The sequence below is a fragment of the Oratosquilla oratoria genome, chromosome 32 (genome assembly GCF_046742065.1).
Source record: "Oratosquilla oratoria isolate Oo_2021 chromosome 32, ASM4674206v1, whole genome shotgun sequence".
In the NCBI taxonomy this organism is placed as follows: Eukaryota; Metazoa; Arthropoda; class Malacostraca; order Stomatopoda; family Squillidae; genus Oratosquilla; species Oratosquilla oratoria.
The window spans coordinates 5,309,652-5,327,947 of record NC_134808.1 but is presented as its reverse complement, the minus strand read 5'-3'; the positions used below and the strand labels follow the sequence as shown (position 1 = coordinate 5,327,947).

The 18,296-nt window shown below is 37.5% G+C and overlaps 1 protein-coding gene across 8 annotated transcripts in view; it reads left to right on the top strand.

Annotated features, from left to right (window-relative positions):
- LOC143041743 (coronin-1A-like) overlaps positions 1-18,296 on the top strand; it is a 195,162-nt gene that overhangs the window by 152,543 nt on the left and 24,323 nt on the right. The window contains exon 13 of one of the 8 annotated variants that reach the window (XM_076213763.1): positions 6,224-6,252. The exons of the other annotated variants lie outside the window; for them this stretch is intronic. Coding sequence (XP_076069878.1) covers positions 6,224-6,252 — 29 coding nt within the window. The remainder of the gene's footprint in view (positions 1-6,223; positions 6,253-18,296) is intronic. 8 annotated transcript variants of the gene reach the window in all.

Below are 18,296 nucleotides of genomic sequence, written 5' to 3'. Positions count from 1 at the left end.
AAACATATAAACAAAATTGTCAGGAAAACCTATAATTTGCTAAGATCAATAAAAGTGGCTTTTACCTACTTGGATGAAAAAATGATCAAGAATATACTAGTCACATTGATGATGCCTAAATTGGAGTATGCAGTGATGCCATGTTCATACATATACATACATATACCAAGGCTTTTTCCCCCTTCCAAGGGCGGTAGCCAAAAAGAAAAAGGCATAAAATCATTCCATCCCTGAATACACTCCACACCCCTCCACCCTCCCTCTTATCTTAGCACTTCCTGAATGACGGGTCATCCCTGCACCTTGTCCACTGGCCTGGGTCAGAAGCAGTGTTGCAAGACACAGCACATCCACAGCAAGGCCGCTTCATTAAATCGGCAACCCCCCCTCTCCATCCCCCATTGCATAAAATGAGAGGATGGGGAGAAATCCCTTCGGGCTGCGTCAAATTTTGCTCACACATACTACCTCACCCCCCATCCACCCGCCATTCCACCTCATGCTATCACAACATTATCCATATACAACCATTCTCCATTCACCCCTGCCTTCTGTCTTCTCCCGTCCTTCCTCAACAGACATTCCCCTCTTCCCCAAAGCCCCCTTCACCCCATCCATCCACCTCATCCTAGGACGTCCCCTCATGTTCACTCCCTCCACATCTGCCTTCCATACCTCTTTTACTAGTCTTTCTTCACTCATTCTTTCCATGTGTCCAAACCATCCTAATATTCTTTCATCAACCTTATCTCCCAGCTCCTTTTTCACCATTGTTCTCCTCCTCACCTCATTTCTCACTCTAGCCTTGTAACCCCCATCATACTTCTCAGACACCTCATCTCAAACACATTCAAACTCCTTCTCTCTTCCTCTCTTATGTTCCATGTTTCTGCCCCATACAGTGCTGTTGGTACAATCACTCCTTCATACAGTCTCCTCTTAGCATCCATTCCCAAATGTCTATTCCTCATTACACTCTTTAATCCACCAAGGCATTTACTCGCTTCTCTCAATCTACATTCTACCTCCACTTTCACTCCACCATTCCCTGCCACAATTGCACCCAAGTATCTAAAACTATCCACTTCCTCCACTCGCTCTCCCTTAATGCTCACTTCCAGACTACTGCCACTTTCACCCCTTGTACATCTCATCACCTTACTTTTACCCACATTTATCTTTAGCTTTCTTCTATCACATACTCTCCCAAACTCTGCCACCAGCTTCCTCAATCCCTCCTCCGATCCTGCCACAAACGCAGTGTCATCCGCAAACAACAGCTGGCTCACCTCCCACTTTTCTCCATTTTCTTTAACCATCTCCAATCCCTTGCCCACCACCCTTGCACTTACCTCTCGCACCACCCCATCCATGTATAAGTTGAACAGCCAGGGCGACATAACGCATCCTTGACGAAGTCCCACCTTTACCTCAGACCACTCACTCTCTCCATTTCCAATCCTGACACAAGCTCTACTACTCTCATAAAAACTCTTGACAGCTCCCAGAAGCTTTCCTCCTATCCCGTATATCTGCATAACCTCCCACAGTGCCTTCCTGTCTACCCTATCATAAGCCTTTTCCAGATCCATAAAAGCCAAAAAAACATCCTTCCCCTTTCCTATAGCTTTCTCACATATCTGTCTTACCACAAAGATCTGATCTACACAACCTCTACCTGTCCTAAGTCCACACTGTTGCTCACCAATTACTCCCTCCGTTCCTCTCCTAATCCTCTCAACCAAGATCCTCCCATAAGCCTTCCCAACTACACTTAACAAGCTAATCCCTCTGAAACTACTACATTCACACTTGTCCCCTTTTCCCTTGTAAAGAGGAACTATACAGGCACTCCTCCAGTCCTCCGGCACTCTACCCTCTCTCCAGCAAACATTAAATAACCTCACCAACCAGTCCACCATCACTGTACCTCCCTTTTTCAGACATTCCGCATGGCATCCATCCAGACCAGGTGCCTTACCTGCTTTCATCATCTTAACAACTGCCTTCACCTCATCCTTCCTTATTTCTCCTCCATTCTCCTCATTCATCACTCATTTTCTTCGCAGTTCCCACTGCAGCAATCTTTCCTTCCCTATCCTCCTTCACATTTAGCAACTCCCTAAAATATTCTGCCCATCTTCCCCTTACTGCCTTCTCTTCCATTATCATCTCTCCATCTGCACCTCTTACCTTTTCTTCTATACTTGATTCGCCTCCTCTTCCTCTCTTAATTTCTTTCCAAAACATCTTTTTATTACTTTCAAAATTTTCTGTCAAACTCTTACCCCATTTCATATCTGCTCTCCTCTTTGCAACCTTTACCTTTTGCTTTACTTCTCTTTTCTTTTCTTTGTACCTCTCATATGACTCCCTCGTCCTATTTTGTAACCAATCTGTGAAAGCTCGCTTCTTCTCTTCTACAACCTTTTTTGTTTCCTCATCCCACCATTCACTACCCTTTCTTCTATTTCCCCCTGTCCTTCTTGTTCCACACACCATCCTTGCACACTTTATGACTCCCTCCTTGAACCATCCCCATTCCTCCGTCACACCCAGCTCTACTCTACCCTTTACTCCCTCCCACTCCTCCTTCAGCTTCTTTCCGTACTCCTTCTCCTTTTCCTTCTCATTCAAAGAGTTCACTCTAAGAACCTCCCTACCTTTTGTCCCTTTCCTCTTCCTCCATCTATCCTCCACTTTCAACTTACCTTCCACCAAAAAATGATCTGATATTCCCCCACCCTCTCCCCTTAGCACATGTACATCCTTAACTCTTCCTATCATAATCCTATTTACCACTACATAATCCATTAGCACTCTATCTACCACCCTTCCCTCCACCACCCTCTCCCATGTGTACTTATGCTTGACTTTCTTCCGAAACACTGTATTTGCTATCATCAACTCTCTTTCTAGACACATTTCCACCATCAACTCTCCACTACGATTCTTTCCTGGAACTCCACATTTCCCAACCACTCCATCGATTGGGACCATTTCCCACCCTAGCATTAACCATTTCACTACGGGACTTAAATCTCGCGGGCAGCAGCCAATGCCAGCCGTACGACGTGTCGTAATAATACTCGCATCATAAAATATAGTCACGGCTTATATCGATCATTCTCTCTCTCACCCGTGAATTTTGAATACCACAGAGAATGGGATTAAGAGCAGATTAGGGAGAATGTAAAAACACAGGGGCGACTACAATAAATATAATCAAGATGCCGATATGGCAGCGTCGCGAATCCACTTGCTCCTCATGACGCCTACGTGTGCAGCACCGTATGGAAGGGGTTAAGGTCTCCCAGTATTATCACATTGACATTTCTTCCCAAATCCTCTATGCACTCATTTAGATCTATCCAAAAGGCCTCCCTTTCTTCTACACTCTTCTCACTGCCAGGCCCATATGCACTTACAAAGACCCACATCTCCTTCCCCAGTTTCACCTTCATCCACATTATCCTTGAGGAAACCTCCTTCCACTCCACTACCCGTTTACCTATCTCTTCACTTACTAGAATAGCCACCCCTTCCCTCCCTCGCCCTCTCTTCACTCCTGATAACCTCCCACTTACACTCCCAAACTTACACTCACCCTTCCCTTTCAACTTAGTTTCACTCAAAGCCAACACATCCATCTTTCTTCTCACAAACATACTACCTATCTCTTCCCTTTTATTCTCATCTGTACCACATCCACGCACATTAAAAGACCCAAACCTTAGTGTGCTGGTCCGAGGCTTTCCAGCCCCTCTTATGCCTTTTTTTTTATTTTAGGAATGTCCCCTGTGGGGCTACAAGGAGAAGGATGCCTAGTCCCAATCCCCGTCCCTTTCTTCTCGCCTCTTACGATCCAAGTGGGAATACTTGGTGGCAGTATTCTTTTCCCCCACCACAGGGAATTCCCCCATCACAGAAAAGGAATACTCAGAGAAATGGTACAGGACAGCAACAAGGGGTTGGAGGACAGCATAACGGAGGGACAGTTGTAGTATAAAAGTGTCATCATTTCTCTATGAACAGAGTTTTCCTCTATCATAGACAAAATGATGTGTGGCTCTGGTCTGTAGGGGCGCCCCATATAGACCCTAAAGTATCAACTGCATGCTACTTTGCCACAATAACAAGCAGCCAATACACCATGTTCACCCAGTACAAAAAAGAATATAAAGAAGATTGAGAGAATCCAGAGAGTACTTACAAAGATGGCTCCAGAACTATCAAAAGTCTCAAATGAAGAAAGATTGTTAAAATTAGAGTTGCCGACTCTGAAATAAAGAAGAGAAAGAGGTGACTTGTTGACCATTTACAGAATTATGAAAGGCATGGAAATCCCTGATAGAGAAGACTTACTAAATTAGGATAAGAGAAACACATGAGGACATGGAAAGAAGCTCAAAAAGGACAATTATAGAAGAGACCTGAAAAATAACAGCTTTCCCCAGAGTGGTGGATGTATGGAACCTATTAGACAAAAGAACAGTGTGTGTAAAAACAATACAAGAATTTAAGCGCAAACTAGATATGGAGGGATACAAAGACGGGACACCACGAGCATAGCTCCCCTTCCTGTAAAGCGGCCCATACACGATCAATTATATTGCACAATTTCATTGTCATTACTCTGAATTGACAATTAGATTGACCATGTATGGGTGATATATCGCTCATATATGGTCAATTTGACCGTATATGAGCGATATATCGCTCATATATGGTCAATTTGACCGTGTATGAGCGATATATCGCCCATACACAGTCAATTTAATTATCATTTCAGAGTATTGACAATGAAATTGCCCAATATAATTGATCGTGTATGGGTCGCTTAAGATACAACTAGGTAAATACTCAACAGACAAATCCTTCCCAAAGTATTGCATTCATATTTATATCCCTTCTCCTTGTATAACTGAACTATACATGTGCTGCTAGGACACTTCCTTCCCCTTGACACATGGTGAACACTAGGCAATCAATCATTACTACCCCACCTATGTAAGACATTCCATGCAACATCCATTCAATCCAGATTCCTTTCCAGCTTTGATTTTTTTCAGCACTACTTGCACCTCTTCACAATAGCCTCATCATTCTCCTCACCAATCAATTATTCTTTTGGTATCCTCCACCACTGCAAAGCTTCCCAGTCATTAGAAAGTAGTGGATAAGGAAAACTATGGCCAACTTTCAGTAGTTAAAGCAGTTGCCCTAAATTCTGAATACAGATAGAAATACTTTGATGAAAAAGTCCAGTTCAACATTAGACAATTAAGTAAATTGGCAACTGAAGTGGGATGTATTAGAGCATACAATAAAGGTTATGGATTTGAAATGAACCAAGGACAAGAGATAGGATATTATGAAATAACCTCTTTGAATCCACACCTAAGTTAAACTGGCAATATACATAGTTTCTCACTCCTTTCTACTTTTTTCATTTCTTCTCTTATCTTTTTTCTCAGTTTTGTTTACTTCTTTTCACATGTATTTCCTTTCTTCTCATGTCACTTAATTTTTTTTTCTATTTCTTTCTCATAAGATTTTTTTTTTTTTTTTTTTTTTTTTTTTTACAATTTTTAATTCACAAAATTATTTTTTTTTTTTTTTTTTTTTTTTTTTTTTTTTTTTTTTTGCCATCCTCACTTTCTGGTAGAGGAAAGTATGTATGTATGCTTGTGAATTTGTTTTAAAGAAATGCATGAACCACTGAATGCCATTATGCACTTTGTGAGGTATTTGAATCCATATTTCAAACCCATATGAATGCAGAGCAGTATAAAGAAAAGGATGCTTATGAAAAAATATACAAAGAAACGACAAGACAATATGACATTGTTTTCATAAAAGACAAGTTGTATTTAAGTGATACTTGCAGTTTTGTAAGTTTAGTCAGTTTTATCTCATGACATTTGTAGGTTATTCATTGTAAGAAAATTATGCATTTTACTGATACAGCTAGTGAAAGTATGGAATTCTGTTTAGGTACGAGCCTGTTGATGTTAGTACGGTATAGTTTTGCTTAGTGCAGGAAGGTTGACTTAAGTGTTTATGAAGTTTCTCATGTTTTAGTGCTATGTACTTAGTTAATGGGAGGTAGCTGGTTAATGTGAATCCCAGATATCACACCTAACAATAATGACAAAAGAGATGAAATTAATATGACAAAATCTCCTTGTTCAACCTCTTTTTGCACACTTGTGGAATGCAGTGGGAATCGACAGGACACTGCACAGCAAGGTGGTACATAGACATTTAAGGCTTCTCACCCTCCACATGCATGAGTTGTGATTGTGGTCACCTCACTTTCACCAGCATGCTTTAGTAGTCAAAGGTCACTTTATCTGTCACTTGCATGTACAATATTGTTCCCAGGAAACTTTGCCACATATTTACAAAAATGTATGTATATGCATGTGTAACCACTAAGGAAAGTGAACTAACTGCAGTGCACTTTCATATAATTGCATCTTAGGTTGTAATACTAAGCATTTAAGATGTAATTATACAAAAGATGTATACTTCGTTAGTTTAATTTGCCTTGTGGTTATGCCTGCATTTTTTAAACATGTTTCTAGTATTTTTATTGAGTATATGTGTTTGTGTGTGTGTGTGTGTGTTTACCTAGTTGTATTTTGCAGGAGAAAAGCTATGCTCATAGGGACCCGCAGTTGTATCTTTCCGCATCCAGTCCTTTCTTAAAGTCATGTATAGTTTTAGCTCTCACTGTTTTCTCTTTCAATTTATTCCATGTACCTATCACTCCATGTGGAAATTACTTCTGTAACTGTCCTTCTTAAGTTTCTTCTTGTGTCCACTTGTATTTCTCTGTCCCATTTAAGTAGATCATCCCTGTCAAGGATTTCCATCCCTTTCATAGTTCTATATATGGATATCAAATTGCCTCTTTCTCTTTCTTGCTCCAGAGTTAATAAGTTTAGTTTGTCCAATCTTTGTTCATATGTGAACATGCTGAGTGTTGGTGCCATCTTTGTTAGTGCTCTGAAATTTTTCTATTTTTTTTTTCTTCTTCTTCTTCTTCTTCTTCTTCTTCTTCGTGCACTGGGTGTCCATAGTGACGATGCATACTCTTAATTTTGGTCTTATCAGTGTAACTAGGATTTTCTTCATTTCCTCATCTATGTAGTCAAAGGCCACTTTCATTGATCTTATTAAGTTGTAGATTTCTCCAACTATTTTGTTTACATGTTTGTCTGGTGTCATGTAATTTGAAATTATCACTCCTAGGTCTCTTTCTGAATTTACTTTTGTAACTTCTTTTGTTCCAATTTTGTATTTACCAGATATTCTATTTTTGTTTTTTCCAAATTCCATTATACTACATTTTTAATGTTGAAATTCACTTCGTTCTTTTAACTCCAATTCCAGACTTAGTCCAGATCTCCTTGAAAAGATTTAGTCTTCTTCGTTATTCACTCTCCTCAATAGTTTTGCATCATCAGCAAAGAAGTTTATGTAGCATTTAATTCCAATATTCCTGTCGTTTGTATAAATAGCAATCATTAGCGGAGCCAATACAGAGCCTTGGGGTACTCCATTTATCATGTCTATCCATTTTGAGTTCTTTTCTCAAAGTATCACTTATTTTTCTTCCTTTCAAGAAGTCTTCCATCCATTCCAATAATTTTCCTTGTATTCCACCTATTAGTTCAATTTTTCTTAGTAGTTTTTTGTGTGGTACTTTGTCGAAAACCTTTTGTGGGTCCAGGAAGGCACAATCTGCCCAGCCATCTCTTTCTTGTATTATGTCAAGCAATCTTGAGTAAAAAGCATATTAAGTTTGTAGTACATGATCTTCCACTTCTAAATCCAAATTGGTTGGGGTTTGATATTTTGTTCTTTTCCAAGTGTTTAGTCTATTTGTTTTTAATAACTCTTTCGCATATTTTTGCAATTGTGCTTGTAAGGGATACTGGTCAATAATTTGTTGGATTTTCTTTATTTCCTCATATATTGGTACAATATTAGCATTCTTCCAGTCTTGTGGTACTTTTCCTTCTTTGAGAAGTCAATTATCTTGTGTATTTTGTCTGTGAGTTCGTCCATGCATTCTTTTAATATCCAGTTCGCTATTCCATCTGGCCCATGTGACTTTCTAACATCGAGTTTCTTTATTTGGTCCCATATTTCTTTCTGTCACCATTATTTCTTCCATTTTATGAGATACTTCCTGATGACTATCATCCCACAATTGTGAGCTTTCAATTGTAAAAACAGACTTAAAGTGTGTGGTCATTACTTTGGCCATCTCTACATCTGTGTATTCTTGATTTCCTTCATGCAGTTTTATTATTTCTTGTTTGTCTTTTAGTTTGTTGTTTACATATCTGTAGAACAGTTTAGGTTGATCTTTGCATTTTGCTATTATATCTTTTTCATAGTTTCTTTTTCCTCTCTTCCTATGTTTACGTATTCATTTTTCAGTTTAATGGATGTTTGCCATTTATTCTCTTCTTTGTCTCTTTTCCATCTTTTCCAAGCTTTGTCTCTTCTATTTTTAGCATCACTACACTTTTTATTATACCAGCACTTTATGTACTCCCTTTTCTGTTTCCATTTAGGCACATACTTGTCTGTTCCCTCTTTATATATTTCTTTGAAAATGTTCCATTTCTCTTCTGTCTTTGTTTCATCATTTGCAAATTTTTCCCAACAGTCATTTTGGAAATTTTTTCTAAGTTTTACAAAATCAGTTTTGTTGTACATCAGTCTTCCTTCTCTGTTTCTCGTTTCTTCTTACCACATTTTGTTCCTTAAGTTCGATCTCTGTTAGTATATGGTCACTCTTCCCAATTGGTGTTTTATAATTCATTTCTTCCACTATTTCTGGTTCAGAGGTGAATATCAAATCTAGTCTCAATGGTTCTTCGTTTTGTCTAAATCTAGTATTTTCTTTAACCCATTGTGTCAATGTGTAATCTATGGTCATATCCAGTAGGACATTTCCCCAGAAGTTCATCTCCACCTCCCATTGTCAATTCTTCCCAATTTATTTCCTTTGAGTTAAAGTCATCCATAATTACTATATTTTCTCCATGTTTCAGTGTCTCGGTTAATTCATTCTTTGTGTCTTCTAGTAATTTCGAGTGTTTGCTGTCAGTCAAGTTTTTGGTGGCACATAAACAACTATAAACCTTCATCTTTCATACTGCTGTTTTCAACTTTAACTGTAATTGATTCCACTATCTTTTCCTTCTGTTGCCTTTATTACATTTAGGTCCTTTCTAGACAATATCATGACTCCCCCTGTTTTTCTGTCCTATTTTTTTTTACCAAATGTTGTATAATCCATGTCCTACCATACTTGATTGTATAGGACCTTTCAGTTTTGTCTCTGCAATTCCCATTATGTCAGGTTTCTCTATTGATAGATAGTCATTCAATTCATTTAATCCTGATATCATACCATCCATATTTATATATGCCACTTTTAATTTTTTCTTCTCTTCTCTTTTTTGGTTTAAGTTTCCATTATTCTGATGTACCATTTTCTCAGTCTCAGATCTAGCACACTCCAATTTTTTTTTTTTTTTTTTTTTTTCCTTCCATCTCATTTTTTCCATCTCATTTTTTCCTTAGCCTCACTTCTCAGCTCCCTATCTTTCTCTAATTCCTTGGCATTCATTTCCTTTTTTATCCATACATTTTTGTATTTTTCACTGCTAGTTTTGCCGTTTTTGATCGTACTGCTATCATTTGTGTTCATAGTTTGATTTTAATTGGTCTGTGATTCTTTTCTTTTGTGTATACCCATGCTGTGTGCATCATCAATATCTGTATCTAAACTTTGTCCTTCTTCTTGGACCGCTTTTAGAATCTCCTTTGCAATTTCTTTCTCTTCCTTTTCCCTTTGGTATTTGTGTACATTGTGTTTTTCATTTATACCATAAACCACAATGCATTTCTTTTTGTCTACTGTGTCTCTCACCCAATTTTCCTTCTCTTTGATCACCTTGATCACTGTTTCCTTTGCATTCTCTTCTACCTGCTGCTGTACTATTTCTGTGAATGATAGTTTTTGACTTTCACATTCCTTTTTCCACTGGTTTTTTATTTCATTTAGGTCAGTCTCTTTGATTGATTCTTCCATTTTTTCCATTACTGCTTTCAATTGTTCTTTTACCTCTTTTTTCAGTTCATCATTTGCAATCTTAACCTTGTTTTCCTTTCTTTCATTTTCTCTTTTTATCGCACTTAGTTCACTTTTTAGTTTGTTTAATTCCCTTAGTATTACCTCGTTCGTTGTACGTAGGTTGGTTACTTCTAGTTGCAAAGCTTTGTAGTCTAATCTTAAATTGATCACTTTGTCTGCTAAGTTGTTAATTTCTCTGTCGTATTGCTCTGCTAATCCTAAAATCTCTCTGTGTCCAAGATTTTCTCCGTTGTTTCCCCTTGCCTCCTAAACCCCGAGAAATACTCATCACTTATGTACCTGCTGGTCGCTTTGGGAGTGTCGTTCAGGCATGTTTTTTTCCTGTGTATTACCCCCCACGGGGACTCAATCCTGGATTCGTCTAGTCCTCTTTTCGTTGGTTCATTGATTCTTCCTTCTTTATTACTTTCCATTTTGTATTAAACTATTCACTCAAGAACTGGATAGGATATAAACCCCGGCGGTCCCACGAATACATGTTGATACTCTCCGCAATACCAACAAGGTGTTTTTCCTGGTGAGCAGTTAAAGTGCTCGTTCAGAGAGTGTGTGTGTGTGTGTGTGTGTGTATTACCTAGTTGTATGTTTTGGGGAGGTATGTTATGAGAAGGGGAGCTACGCTTGTGGTGTCCTGCCTTTGTATCTTGCAGTGTCTAGTTTGCTCTTTAATGTTTTTATATTTTTTTGCACACACTATTGTTTCATCCAGTTTGTTCCAAGTGTCCACCACTTTTTTTTTTTTTTTCCAAATCTTTTATAACTTTTTTTTTTTTTTTTTTCATGTCCTCTTTGTTTCTCTTGTCCCAATTTAGTAAATCCTCTCTATCAAGTATTTCTGTGCCTTTCATGATTCTATAGATGGTTAGTACCTCTCTCCTTTGTTCCAAAAACAGCAACTTCAATTTAGCTAGTCTCTCTTCATATAACAAGTTTGAAAATGCTGGGGCCATTTTTGTGGTTGTTCTCTGTATTCTTTAAATTTTCTTTTTATTCTTTTTGGTACTGGGTGACCACAATGTCACAGCATACCCCAGTCTAGACCTTATTAGTGTGACTAATATCTTTTTAATAATTTCTTCATCCAAATAGGTAAACATCACTTTTATTGATCTTAGCAAGTTATAGTCGGATTCTCCAACAATTTTGTTTATTTGTTTATCAGAGGACAAGTTGTTTGAGATAATTACTCCCAGGTCTTTTTCAGATCCCTCTTTCTTTACTTCCTTAGATCCAATTGTATATTTTCCTGATTTTTTTTTTTTTCTTCTTTTCCCGAACTCCATTATGTTACATTTCTTAATGTTGAAGTCCACTTCCCACCTCTGACTCCATTTCCAAACCTTGTTTAGGTCTCTGTAGCGATTGACAGTCCATTTCTGTTTTCACATTTCTCAACAATCTAGCATCATCTGCAAAGAAGCTCATGTAACATTCCACATCTTCATCCATGTCACTCACGTAAATAGCAAAAATTATCGGAGCCAATACAGATCCCCGTGGAACTCCATTAATCACCTCCTCCCAACCTGAACACTTTTCTATGAGTACTACTCTCATTTTTCTACCATGCAGGAAATTCTCCATCCAGTTTAGTAGGTTGCCTTGCATCCCTCCAATGTTTTCCAATTTTTTTTAATAATTTTTTGTGTGGTACTTTGTCAAAGGCTTTTTGTAAGTCTAGGAAAGTACAACCATCCATCCCTTTGATGTATTATATCTATTAGTCTTGAGTGAAAACAGATTGAATTTGTGGTACATGATCTTCTCTGTCTGAATCCAAATTGTCTTGGGTTTATTATATTGTCTTGTTCTAGGTGTTTTACCCATGTGTTCTTGATAATTTTCCCACAAATTTTGGCTACAGTGCTTGTTAGGGAGACCAGTCTATAATTAATTGGTTCTTCCTTGCTTCCTCCTTTATATATTGATACAATGTTGTCATTTTTCCAGTCCTTTGGTATTTTTCTTTCTTTGAGTGAGCATCTTATTATGTTGTATATTTTGTCCATTAGTTCTTCTTTGCATTCCTTTAATATCCAGTTTGCAATTCCATCTGGGCCGAGCAATTTCCTAACATCAAGGTTTGCTAATTGCTCCAGTATTTCTTTTTGTGTTATTATTTCCCTCATGGGGGGAGATTGAACTTCACTTCCTTCATCCCAATGCTATACTTTTTCTCTAGTGAAAAAAAAGTGATTGTTCATGGCTTCGGCCATTTCTAGATCTTCTGTGTATTCTGTATCTCCTTGATGTGGTTTCACCATTTCCTGTTTATTTTTAAGTTTCTTATTCACATTTCTATAGAATAGTTTGGGTTGATCTTTTCATTTTTCTATGATGTCTTTTTCACAGTTTCTTTGTTCCTCTCTGCACTTTTACACATTTATTTCTATAGTTTATATATATTTGCCATTTTCCAGTATTTTTATTTTTTCTCCATCTTTTCCAAGCTTTGTCTCTTCTATCTATTGCCTCACTGCATCTTCTGTTAAACCAGCATTTAATGTACACTCTCTCTTGTTTCTGTCTTGGTACACGCGTATTGACTCATTCATTGTAATTATCCATCAAGATATCCCATTTCTCTTCCATTTTTGTCTCTACCATGTAGAAATTTTCCCAATTTACATTCTGAAAGAATTTCTTTAATTTTCCAAAGTCCATTTTGTTGTTCGTCAATCTTCCTTTCCTATGCTTTTCATTTCTCTCCATGTATATTTCTTCCTTTAGTTCGGTCTCAATAAGTATATGGTCACTCTTTCCAAGTGGCGTCTTGTATTCAATTTTATCCACAATTTCAGGTTCCGTTGTAAATATTAAATCCAGTCTCGATGGCTCCTCATTATTTCTGTATCTGGTGTTTTTACTGACCCACTGTGTCATTGTATATTCCATAGTCATGTCCAGTAATACATTACCCCACAAGTCTTCTCTGCTATTCACTGGCATGTCTCCCAACAGTGCATGCGTGATTATATATTAATATATTAGCAAATAAAAGACTGGTTAATGTTGAAATTCCATCCCTCTTCCCAGGAAAGTATTACAGCTTGCCAGTTAGAATTACAATATTCCAATACTTTCCAATTTTATACAATACTGGTAACCTAGAAATATTTAGCACATTTCTATTCCTGTGAAAAATTGAATATAAATTATGTAAGAAAATTTAATGTGGTAACTTCAAATGTAATTTGAAAGACTGAATAATGGCACTTTAAGATGTCGTAGAGCATTTAATCTTGATTCACGAAAATTACAAAACTCCATCTTGGTAAAGTTCCATTGACACTGCCTATCTTGTATTTGAAGACAATTTTCTGTCTTTGTGTTATAATCATGGTATTGTGCATTATCTGTTGTGATGGCATGCTTTACAAGTTTGTGTTCATGAATCACAGTTCCTTTTTCTTGTTTCATTTGAGGTTTCTTCTATCTACATAGTAGATGTTATTTAACCAGAGAGGTTATTTGTTCATGGAAGTTTCTTGTTATTTATAACAAGACTACTCGTCAAAAGTATGCGACCCCTACTCCCTGTGGCTGCTTATTCATGACAAAAATAGGAAGACATTTTCTGCTGTTACGCTTGCCCAACAGAGTGGAATGTGAGGGAGAACTTGGCCAGTCGCTCCCACAATGCCATGGGAAGAGCATTTACAGGTAACCCCTTTCTTCAGGATCTGGTTTCCTTCATTTCCATTGGGTCTGTATTGTTACCATGGCCCCTATAAAAGAATTGATTAAAGATATAATTACCCAAGTCATTGGATTAACCCCTTCCATACGGTGCCGCACACGTAGGCGTCATGGACTTAGATCTCAGTGGCAGCAGCCAATGCCAGCCGTACGACGTGTCGTAATAATACTCGCATCATAAAATATAGTCACCGCTTATATCGATCGTTCTCTCTTTCACCCGCGAATTTTGAATACCACAGAGAATGGGATTCAGGGCACATTTGAGAGAATGTAAAAACACAGGGGCGACTACAATAAATATAATCAAGACGCCGATATGGCAGCCTCGCGAATACACTCGCTCCCCATGACGCCTACGTGTGCGGCACCGTATGGAAGGGGTTAAAGAAGCAGACCATGGAACTAGAGAAATCAGTGAAATGTTGAAGGTGGCCAAGCCCAAAGTCAAGAGGTACATGGTGTGATTTTGGGAGGAAAGAAGGCTGGAGATATTATCCCAGAAACCTAGGATAGGGCATCCTAAGAAGACTTCTCCAATGGTTTTGAATATCATAAAGCATACTTTAGAGTCAAATCCATTAACAAAGTAAAATCTCTGAAGGAGAAGCCTTCTTAGGATCCTCTATACTAAGTTACTGGGATGGTATCTCCAGCCCTCCTCCCTCCTGAAATTGCACCATGTATCTCTTGACTTTGGACTTAGTCACCTTCAACATTTCACTGATTTCCTTAATTCCATGGGCTGCCTTCTTTAATCGAATGACTTGGGCAATTACCACTTTAGTTAATTCCTTTGTAGCATGGTAATGATACAGACCCCAAGGAAATGAAGAAAAGCAGTGTGAAAAAAGCCAAGGTCCCAAAGAGAGGGGTTACATGTTGGCCCAAGTGTGACAGCAGGGTGTTACCAGATACATTCTGTCTACATAATTCCACCTCAGAAAATGCCTTTCTATTTTCAAAATAAATATGTGGCCACAAGGGATATGGGCTGCAAACTTTTGACAAGTACTGTATAAGTCTATTTTTTTTTTTTTTTTTTTTTTTTTTTTTTTTTTTTTTTTTTTTTTTTTTTTTTTTTTTTTTTTTTTTTTTTTAATAACTTTACTGTTAAGATGCTTTCAAAATGAAACCAAAAGGTTTTGTTGGTCATAACTTAATTGAAGTGCATGTAAAAAAAAAATAATAATTTGAGATTTAGTAAAATCAACCATAATTTTTAAGAATTCATTTCATAGCTTCTATAATCAGTTTTATGTAATCTGGTGACCAAAAGCCTGCTTGGATGAAAAATTATATATAAGACCAGTAGATCTTGTAGAAATATATTATAGCAATACAGTTATCAGATATGTTTTACATATAGGTATAATATGTAACCATAGCATAGTAAGTGTTTTTGTTTTTGAGGTAGTTTTTAAGTGACTTTTTGATGCTATCAGATTTCAGCTCCTTTGAGGCTTTGAATTTTGGCATTAGGATAAAAAAAATTGTGGAAATTTGTTGTATACCTACAATAATAATGCAAGAAAAAATATATAGATAAATAAGATAAGAGGGAGGGAAAGATGTGAAAAAAATCCATAACTGGAATGTATGAATTAAGTTGTATGAGGAAATAGTAATTTGAATTTTTAAGTACATGTATGCACATTACACATTACCTTTCTCCATGCTAATTTTTTTTTTTTATTAGGCTGAGTTTTATTACCTGTTTTAGCACCTTGCATATCATCTGTCATGTATAATGTTTTTGCATTATGCTCAGACATTAACTGATATTGCTTTGTCACTCAACCTCAGTAACTGTCTCTTCTCCAGATTTATTTATACATTTCATTATTACTTATTTATTTATTTTATTTTTTTAATAATTGTTGCCTTTAGTTTCACTGACTGGAAAGCTGCAGCCATACAGTGGCTGGCAGTCTTCAAATTTTATGAGAGACCTTGCTTGTAAGAAACTTTGGATTTTTCTGTGTATTAATGTGGGTGCTAAGATGAGAAGGGTAATCAATTGGTTTTGGACAGATGTGCAGTGGTTGTATGCCCTTGTTTGTGTATTGTATGCTCTTGTCACCAGCATAAAGTAGGAGGAGGATAGGATCAGTCATTTCTTGTTAATTGTGTGAAATTCAGAGATCGTGGCTCATTCTAGTTTCAGACTTGTTTCTAGATGGAGATGAGAATGTTGATTGTTGATACGGTAAGGAGTCAATACTCATCTTGTAGGACCACCAACAGATACTTGTCATTGATACCAGCCAGGTTATATAATTTGTCTTTTTGCTTCCTAGTTTATCCTCTGTAAATGGCTTGTACAGGTTCCTTGTTTCACAATTTTTTGTTCTTTTCTTTCCTATCTTCATTTTCCTTATTGTATAAGCTTTTCTTACCTCTTCCTCTCAAAGCTCTTACCATTGCTCACTAAGTAAACTGATAGGATAAATTGGTGTTAAGGTTGCCTAGGCATATGGAAAGAATGAGAAAAGACTAATAAAGAGAATTGAAAGCATTGATAGATGAAGTGAGCTCAAAAGGAAGACCGCTGATGAGGTAGAGGAATTGGGTGAAGGTGGTCTTGGATGCACATAAAATGTTTATCAAGTAGTGAAGAGTGAGTGCAGATAGGAGTGAGTAAAAGATTGTGGATGGATGAAAGAATGATATGGATTGAAGGAATGTTCTTCCCATCTGCTTCATAAATTGTTTTGAGTAGATGAGGAGGGTCACCATTCCTGTTGTTGGACACTGCTGTGGAAAAGCCATGACCACATTGTTTTTGGCTCCAGCATTGTGACAGGACAGGGTAACTTCATGGGAGTTTTGGCATAATGGGTATAAATTGTGTACAATATGAGAGTATAATTTGACTTGACTAGTTCTGTGAAAGGTCCTTTAATTTGTATACTTTTTTTCTATATCAGTTTTGTTATGAATTATTGACACCTAGCATTTCTTCCCTCCCTTTCTCCAGTGATTCAGTGCATTCTTGAATCTTCCTCTTCACTCCTACAATACCCTTTGCTGCTTGTTTTCCTTTCTCATCCTCAGTATCAACTCCAATACTTGCCATGCTACTCTTCAAACTATCATTGTTTCTTGTCTGTTTGCAAGCAAATAAACATATATAAAGCATGCAGTTGTTGTATACCTGGAGCATGTGGAGTTCCAACAAACTAGATGAATTTGAATAGTAAAGTAGAGAAGGAAAGGATCATATTACAAGACAAGTTTATTACATGCACTGTGAGCTTAAGAACTGCAATTGAACAGTCATCCAACAACAAAGTTACCATCACCAGTGTTAATCAACAGCTTCCATGCAACTGAAGCATCTTCTATCTCCTGAGTCATTTCAGTTCTAGTAGCTTGACACTACCTTTGATTTAATTTCCATTTAATACATAAACAAAGCCAAAACCTTGCAGGCACGCATTTAAAGACTGGTCAAATATATATTAACATGATTACTATTCATTTGGACAATTTAGACTTCAGTCACAAAGGAAACCGAGATGTAAAATTTTGATATCCAGGTCTTATCACAAATAACTTTTTTCAAAGGAATGAATGTACAAAGGTGGTAGTAGTTTTGTACAGACTTGATCAGGTGAATCTATTACAATGTTGTATGCTCATGTGGCCTGTCCTCCGGTGGTTCAATGTACTGGACAGTCTTCTGTCAGTCCCATGTCACAGCATCTACTGCTGACTTACCCATTACTGTTGGTCATAGGTTGGATACAGTCTCAATCTCTCTGGTCTTGTGCAAAGTGTTGGCCCCCATTCCATTGTAAGAGGTACTACATGACCTCCCAGGGCATTGGAAACCCTGTGGTGGCACAGGTCAGGTTTGTGTTCGCTCTTGGCTTTAGTCCTCTTTGACTCTATAGTATTTCATGTAGCAGGAAGTACAAGGTATTGTATAAAGTATGATGTCTTTCCTCTCCTTTCTGTCTTACCTTTCACTAGGTCATTAATTTTAATATTTAATGTTGTATGTTGGCGTTATTCAGTACCTTGATGACGATTTGAATCCTCTAAGAATTTGATAGCATCATACAGCTTCCTTTGTCTCTTGTATTTCACTCCCCATCTTCTTTTGGACTAAGGTTGTGTATCCTCACCATCTTTCCCTTCAGGTTGAAAAGAGATAATGTAGTCGATCTTGTAGGAAACCCTTGGAACCTTAACTATGTTATGATTTCATAAAGGTAGGTTAACCCAAGGGCCCGCAGAGGAAGGTGGGGAGATGTATATCCTTAATACTGGAGACTGGAAGCAAAGATAGATAGTAAAGGATGTGACACTACCAAATTCCAAGATGTTGCCAAAGTACTGAGGAATGTCAGCATGAAGATGGTGATGATACCAAGGATGAATTGGTGAGATTCTGAGAAATGAG